General features: G+C 35.1%; 1 protein-coding gene across 4 annotated transcripts in view; it reads left to right on the top strand.

The window, feature by feature from the left end:
• Nucleotides 1–6,010, top strand: part of LOC107020396 (sister-chromatid cohesion protein 3) — a 19,063-nt gene extending 13,053 nt beyond the window's left edge. For 2 of the 4 annotated variants that reach the window (XM_027916977.1, XM_015220740.2), the window contains exons 19-22: nt 1,407–1,669; nt 3,180–3,304; nt 4,958–5,248; nt 5,601–6,010. Coding sequence is in view for 3 of the 4 variants with exons in the window: in XM_015220740.2 (XP_015076226.1) it covers nt 1,407–1,669; nt 3,180–3,304; nt 4,958–5,187 (618 nt within the window). In the remaining variant the exon portion in view is untranslated. Of the gene's footprint in view, nt 1–1,406; nt 1,670–3,179; nt 3,305–4,957; nt 5,249–5,561 lie in introns of those variants that run through there. The other 2 variants (XM_027916975.1, XM_027916976.1) reach the window with 2 other exon arrangements.
• Nucleotides 6,011–8,510: the final 2,500 nt, after the last annotated feature.

Genomic DNA, 8,510 nt, shown 5'->3' with positions numbered 1-8,510 from the left:
GCGATATATATATATATATATATATATATATATATATATATATATATATATGTATATATGTAGATTCCATATGAAAAAGGGACTGCATTAAGAGAACTTCATCTATGGGGGAATTTTCAGATTGTATGGATGGCATGGAGCTAGTTGATTTGCAGCTTGATGTGGAAATTACACTTGGTTTATAGGGGACAACCATACTACTAGAGTAGACACGATACTGGTGTCCACAGAATGGAATAGCCAATTCAGTGATCTATAGCAATGTACTCTACAGAGAATGGTTACAGATCATGTCCCAATTGCTCTGTTCTGTGGACACTGGGAACAATCCAAGTCGTTTCAAATTTCAAATTTGGTGGTTAAACTCAAGAATGTTTTGTTGACAATGTCGGGAAACGGTGGAGTCTGAAAGAGTGGAGCAGGAATGAGCAGGGGAATATGAAGTTCCATAAGAACAAACTACTCAGCTAGATGTGCTAATGGACAAAGGCCCTGGCACTGATGAGCATACAATGGGTTTCTGTCTAAATTGCTGGGAGGTTATAAAGACAGACATATTTCATAATTTCCATTCAAATTCTATGTTTGAAAAAAGTTTCAATGTGACATCTATTGCCCTGATTCTTATCCTAAGAAGACGTGGGAAAAGGAGCTCAAAGATTTTTAGATCTATCAGTCTGATTGAAAACTTTTACAAGTTGATCTCTAATGTCCGGACAGAGATCGAAGAGGCCGGTGGACAAACAACAAATGACATTCATTAAAGGCAGACATACAAAGGATGCGGTACTGATAGCTAATGAAGCAATTGATTTCAGAATCTGACTAGAAAAACCTGGCATCGTTTGCAAACTTGATAGTGAGAAAGGCTATGACATGTCAATTGGGAGCTCATTCTTAGTATGTTGAGACAAATATGCTTTGGGGAGAAGTGGAGCAACTGGATTAAATTATGCATCTGTATAGTAAACTTACATGTATTTTGTTCTGCTTTTAGCGTACAAATGTTTATTCTAATGAGACTGAGTCAATAAAAAATGTTTATTCTAATGAGACTGAGTCAATTCTAGATGTTTTAGGGTCCAGCTAGAGTTAGGTTTAGCGCTTGGGAAGTGTGTACTTTCTTCTATTATAAATATGGTTCTTAAGGTACTTAAGTAAGTATTGATACAAATACAAATTTACCAGTTTTAAAAAAAAAAGTAAAAAAAGTTAATCGGGAAAGAAAATATACATGTTAATTCTTGTTTGGAAAGAAAGTATACATGTTAGATTCAGAAAGGCATCAAGGTACTTCCTTTCCAAACAAAGAGTGTCATTCTAAAAAAAATCAAGGTTGTATTGGAAGAAAGTGTAGTCTCTTTTCTTTGTGGAATAGTTGAGCATGTTTGGTTCTGATTTCACAGGCCCATGAACGGTACTTAGTAGCACTTTTCTCTGATGATGACGAATCAGCGAGAAAGACTTTTCATGAATGTGAAGATCTCGCCAGTGGGCTTGCCAAGACATTTGGAAATACTGCTAGAAACAAGCACCGGTCAGATCTTCTAAATATTGTCACAGGAGGCATTCAATATGCCTTTACTGATGCTCCAAAGCATTTATCTTTCTTGGATGGTGCTGTGCTGCATTTCATATCTAAACTTCCTCCTTCAGATATTATGAACATGTAAGAGCTCACTAGATGTAATTTTCCTTTTTAATCACATAATGAAAGGCTAACATTCTGACTCCAATCCTGTTAGATGATCTATCTAGGGCGTTTAATGAAATTGTGCATTAGTCCTGGTTTGGATTAACTTGAGGTAACAGCAGATTGTCTTCTCATGTTCCTTGGGTTTTGGATATTGTAGAAGCTTGGAGACTGTGTGATCTGCTTGGTTACAGGGTTGGATTTAGATGTGGCTTGGTTAGATATATGCCTGAGATTTGGGATATCCTGGTGGGGTTTTGGGGCTTGGGCTGTCGTGATTGTGGCAGATTCCCATTGCAGAAACTTCTCTTTGTTCTTTAGTTTTGAAAATATGAAGTTATTTTATTGAAGTTATTTGTTGATGTGATAGGGGAAGTGTACCATTCACAAGCAGTATGTGGAAGTAGAGGTTCATGATAAGAATGTGATTCTCTACAAAAATTACGCAATATTCATTGCCAACTGGGATCAGATATCTGCTCCAAAAACTTACAAACGTATAAATGATCATTGATATTCACATCAGATATTTTTATTGTTAACTTCTTCAACTAACAAAATATTAATGATCCTCTGATATGCACATAAAGTTTTAACTTCAGCCTTTTTCCTGATTGGTAACTTCTGAAGTGGTTAAGCATGTTTCTTTTTCCTTCCTTATTAGCCGCTGAAGTGCCAGAAGAGCCATTTTCACTCTCTACTCCTTTTCCTCTTGAATTGCCAACTTAGAACATGTCCTTGAGAGTTGCCGGTGTCACCCATCTGGTGCCAAACATATTCCACACTTTGTTTCACAATCAGTGTGTGATATAACAATAAAATCACAACTGGTTCTAATCTTATCACCAGTAGATGTGACCTATCTTCCATTTCCATAGATTTCTCACTGTGAGAATGGTCAAGGAAGAAGTAAACCTTTTTAGGTGCCTCTAGGAACCAATACCATGGAATAGGGAAAAGATTCCTCTCAAATAATCATTGATATAATGAGTTTATTGTGAAGATTCTGTTTGCATCCCGCTTTCGACTGTCCTGGCCTGTTAGACACTGGAAGCAATGTCATTCATGAAGTTTAGGGGTGTACCATGTTGACCTATGCAAGCCTACTGCTCTGAAAAGATGAAAAATTAGCTGTAGTTGCTGCTTACTCTCGGATACAGACTTAGTTTGTTACTGGTGTCTGAATCAAGAATAATGGGAGGTTGATACTTTTGCCACTCTCAATGTGTCTCGAGGAAATCAATGAAACCTTACTAATGACCAGCTATAGCTTTCTCATTGGACACAATGTTTTCTTGCCTTTGGACATGTCAGTGGTGTATATTGTATATCATTTTAAGCTCTCTTTCATTGTTTTTGAAGTTGTCCTTGAAAGAACTGCCTAAGCAACCCTGTCTTGTCAAAATTTGATCTTTGGATGCTATTTTCTTGTTAATGTGCAAATATCATAGCTCTCATATGAGCAACTTAAATCTTATGTGATCAGCTTGAAAGATGTCGAGAAAAGAACTGAAAATGTTAACACGGATGAAGATCCAAGCGGTTGGCGACCCTATCATATATTTGTAGATACAGTCCATGAGAAGTATGCTAAGTGTGAAGTTTTACAAGGTACACATATACTTTTAGTTTACTGAATTTGTTTTTTTTTCCTTCTAGTTTGTCTTCTCCAGCCTGCTCCCTTTTTATGCTGTGCACTTTAATTTGTGAGTTAATTCTTGTTTGTTTCTCAGTCCTACTAAACAGCTCTGGTTTCAGTGGTATTCGTTTTGGGTCCACTTTCAAAGCACTTGCTATAATGTCTGAAACTGTGCGAGGAGTTTTCAAAATCTTAAAGAGGGGTTGGTTTGACTATAAATTAGGTGCCATGCTGTTAACTTCTTATCATCTTTGGATGGCCAGTGAAGGCAAGTGGAGTGAAACTGTGAAGTGATTACGCCAATCCTGTTGTGTGCCACATTAAGTAACTACAATAATGCCTCAATCCTAAAGTAAAAAGGGCTCGAATATGAATTCTGTATCCATTGTACTCTACTTTGACACGTTTCATGCAAATACTAAATAATTATCTTTTAGGACAAATTAGGGTGTCTGACAAAATAATAATGACAGGAAATTCTTTTTGTCTCACACTGATTCTGTACGCCTAACAACGAATTCCTGAATACACTAAACTAGTTTGTAATTTTACACTGATTGTGCCTAATGTAAGTGTATCTTCTAATTCATATGTCGTCAAAAAGTTATTTGGCTTATTCCTAATTTTGGTGGTGGTATTGTCATTGCTCTCCATGATCTTTAGAAAATAATATCTTAAACCTATTGTTTAATAAGATCATATCATTGCTGTTCGACCAAGTTCTAAAATGTCCTTAGAATAAAAATGTACTCACTTGGGTATGAGTGTGTAAATGAGAATAATTGAGCTGAGCAATGGTTCACAAGCTAGGTTTGAAAAATCTAAATCAACTTTAGAAGTCATCATTCTGGGTGTCTTCATTCGTTTTCCCCATTTTTACCAATTTTATGACACTTTGGTTTGCCTTCATGGTGGTAAAGCTAATCATATCAAGGGTCATGAATAGTTTCAAAGGTTGTGATTAATCTCGAAACTGGTTTAATTTATTTATTTTAGTTCTGAATGAATTGGTTGTTGTTCTTTACAAGTAAATGTGATTTGTTTGAATTTTCTATTGGGCTTCGTTCATCTTCTAGAGAAAAGGTCACCTAATCCTTATCCTTGTGAAAGCAATAGATCAAAACCAATAAGATATCATTGAATGTTTCTATGGCTTGTAAACTTCACATAGAATAATACAACGTTTGGTTGGAACGACTAGAAAAATTAATTCCCGCATAACTAATGTAGCTGGGATAAATATGAACTATGCGTAATTTCATATTGCATTTGATTTGCGGTACTAAAAATATAGCATTAAGTTATGGGAGTATATGTATTGTTTTATGCAGGATAATGTGGAATTAGGATACGTGTATTGGTAATATAGATGCCTTTTAAGTAAATAATCCTTACATAACATTTCATGTATTATTATTTATTGCATAACAGTTTCTATGTTATTATTTGTTAAAGAATGACAGAAGTCTGACATTGGTGGTTAATGTGATGGGTGGACGGACTCCTTATAAGACTTGGACAATCCTCCTCCTTTGAGCTAGCTAATGTCATAGTAACACATCACTTATGATTTGTGCAATCATAGGATCTGTTTGAACTGACTGCTAATGTGAGTTCTTTTATAGATGATAAGGAAGCTACAGCTGGGAGACGTCGAGGTCGTCCTACCAAGAAGCAGAACATACAAGGAAAGAAACTTTTTGACGAGCACAATTCTAGTGAAGACGAGGAATCAATCAGTGGATCTGACCAAGAGGCAGATGAAGAAAAACAAGATGATGAAGAGGTTCCTCTAATACATTCTTTCAAGTCATCATCCAAGCTAAGGTCTCTGAAGATATCAAGAGAGAGCTGAAGCTATGTGAGAACTGGTCATTTTGGTCTCTGTTTAGAGTTTTCCTGTTCCAAAGCATCAGGTACTTATTTATTGATTGCCTACTTCAGACAAGAAAAAAGATATAGTAATTTTTTTTCAAAAATAAAAAATAGAAAGATCAGCCTAGGCACTGGTTTCATGTTTTACACAATTTCCGTAGGTTTTTGTCTAGTAGGTTTCTTGTACATTGCTATTCTTATTCTTGACATCTGCTAGTTTGAATAGTATGTTCCGGACATGTGTTCATCTTTTAATGTATAATCATCTAGGCTCTGATTCTACCTGAATCAAATCTCTAGTCTTGATGACGCCTGTTGTCTAACTTAAGACTGCACATATTCATCCTTTTTCAGGATGTGACAGCTGAAGTGAATTCCATTTGTTATTTTCAGGTTCTCAAGTCTTAAAAATCTGCTCTCTATATCACGAGCAAACAGGTTCCTCACGAACCATAGTTTGAGATGAAAACTTTGTTGAAGTAGACCTTAGGTGCAGCCTTGTGTATTTAAAATAGGTCTCGTCTCCAGTCTCTTATTTTTTTTTCCTTTTCAAAGTAGCTGTATTTGTGATTTCTTTTTGGCAGCTTCAACCCATTTATGGATTTGGTAAGTTATTACTTCTCGGGATTATCTTGTGATTGTGTAACCTTTGGGCTCCTAATGGCTAGTAAGTTCTGAATTGCCAAAATGAAAGTACTAGGAAGAGATATACTGAAGATGGAGACAATTCAAGTAGGAGTAATGCAAAACATTCAATTACAACTATTGACAAGCTGCTATTGATATTTACATATTAGTTGTAATCACGGCTGTAATTTGAAGGGGAAGGCATTTGCTTGTGCGTAAGCCCCTTTAGAGGTGGGGGCGAGCCAGGGTAAAGGCTATAGTAAATTTGTTGCGACTGAAGTACTTTTTCTATGTGGGAATTTAGAATGGAATCACTCTACGGTCATGGCATGGCAGCCTTCTTGATGCTACTCAGCGATATTTATTAGGGTAAACTGGGTTTATGAAATCTTCTGAGTCTATATTTTCCTCTCATGTTTGGTTGTCTAAATATTTGGTTTCTAGAAAAATAAGTTCTTTTAAAAATTAGGAAAATGATTTTTCTAATAGTTGGAAGGGAGAATGAGTTTCACTAGTGATAGTGATATTCCAAGCTCATTCTCTTCTATCCACCCACCCAAATGCCTCCAATGCTTATTCCCCTGCCCCTAACATCCTCTCCCCAGTCTATCCTAACCCCATAATGGCTTTCTAGCATACGCGAATGTTTTTGGGATAAAATCTTTTGCTTATTGAACAGCAGAAAATAGGTTATAATTTACTTGTTTGTCAAGAAAATACCTTTTTAATACCAAATATACCCAGTACTCGGATCCTGTGAAGTGAGAATTTGAATGTAGATTATAATTACTCTAATTCATACACCTATCTTTTTTATTTTTAACTTTGAGATAATGGCCAAGAGTACATTTTAACTATCAATAATTCTCTTTTTCTGTTTGAATTATTCAAAATAATTACGAATAGGAATGTGAGAGCATAACTTGTCCATAAAATTTCATCTACATGACATGTACAAGGGCTAATAATGAGCTATCTGTTTTGAAATTAATTAGTGTAGATGCTCATTGCTATAGAAATAAATAATTTCTTCTCCAACCTCTCATCTACATTAGGTAGAATAACTCCCACATTTTATGAAGGCTTTTCACAATCGGATATGAGTCGAACTTCATATTTTGGTATTTTTCCTCTATCCATTGCGTTTCCATGAAGGCGAGCGATGGGCAAAAATATAGATGCATAAAACGAGGTCCAGCATAATAGGCCTTAAGTTTGGCCTACAATGCAAATAAAAAACAACCAAAGCCAAATGGAAAAGAAAATACCCTTGAACTATTTGAATTAGATCATATTTACTTTTAAACTATATTTTTGCACAAAATTCCCCTTCTCATCAAATTACTGGATCAAATGTGTCCTTAGTAAAGGTAGTTATTAAATATCATGTGGAACGTTAAAAGGATTTCAGTGCCACATAAATTAAACGAAAAAGGATAAAATAACCCTTAAACTATAACTCATATTCATTTGAAAATTATATTTCGGCTCAAAATACCCTCCCCGTCAAACTATTGGGTCAAAAGTACCTTTTTTTTTATTAAAGGAAGTTGTTAAATGTCATGTAGATGTCACACTACATTCCAATAGAGTTCCACTGCCAAATAGATTAAATCCTAATTACTCTCCTTAGGAATGATTTTACCCCTTCTCACTCATTTTCCGACTAGGGTTACATAGTTTTCTTCATGGCTGGGTCTCAAAATGGATATTCTTAGTTGTAGGTTAGTAAATCCTTTTTCTTATTTTATTAAGTTTACGATTTCAAAGCATGATAGTTAGGATTTCACAACTTTCCTAACTAAAAAAACACTATTGAGATTATAATAGATGTCCGCAACTATTATATTCTTGTAGTCTATTTTTATTTTTCATGATCCTTTCCATTACTAATTCTCTAAACTTGAAAATCCAACCATGACCATGTACTTGTTCTATTGTCATGAGTTCGTTCAATTTCTCATCTGCTAAATATTGGTTCACCAGATCAAGGGATTTGTGGAACGACTCCTGTATCATAAAGCCTATGATCGATATATAGGTATCAATAGCTTCTTAAGCCATAGCCAGACCTCCGATAGATAATGTATATGTTCATGAGCTTTGGCTAAGTAATGACTTCAGTATGTGGTAACCAATATTCACCTATAAGGCAGTGTACATACATATTCACCTTCAATTCTTTTTCAGTCATTAACGCACTCATATGCTTCACACTCACACTCAAAATAGAACTTCACATTTGAGATCTCTGTCAATTTTTTTCTTGTAATGTGATTAGTGGTATTTCAGGATGTTCGTCCATCACCTTTACTATGGATACAATCTGCATCAGTCATCCAAAACTTTTTTTTCTTTTTACATATTAAACACTTTAAATTTTATCATTGTCACGATCCAAAGTAAACCCTAGGCGTAACATAACGTATAAAGTCCCTACACAAGCCACTTAATTAACATGCATCATACAGACTTTAAAAGATAACATTTTATACATCAAAAGAGTTTGACAAAAATAAAAGTCTTAACACAAGTTTCAAAGCCATTTAATACATGATTGGGGCGTAACCCATACATCACAGACAAAAAATGCATTTGTACACGAAATGTACTAAGTATGAGGTAATATGCATAAATATAGGCATGATAACATACATGACTTAAAATGAGTAGGCA

This window comes from Solanum pennellii, chromosome 5, assembly GCF_001406875.1.
Source record: "Solanum pennellii chromosome 5, SPENNV200".
Taxonomy (NCBI): domain Eukaryota; kingdom Viridiplantae; phylum Streptophyta; class Magnoliopsida; order Solanales; family Solanaceae; genus Solanum; species Solanum pennellii.
Note: the sequence above shows the minus strand (reverse complement) of the source record. Positions and strands in the feature narration are given on the sequence as shown.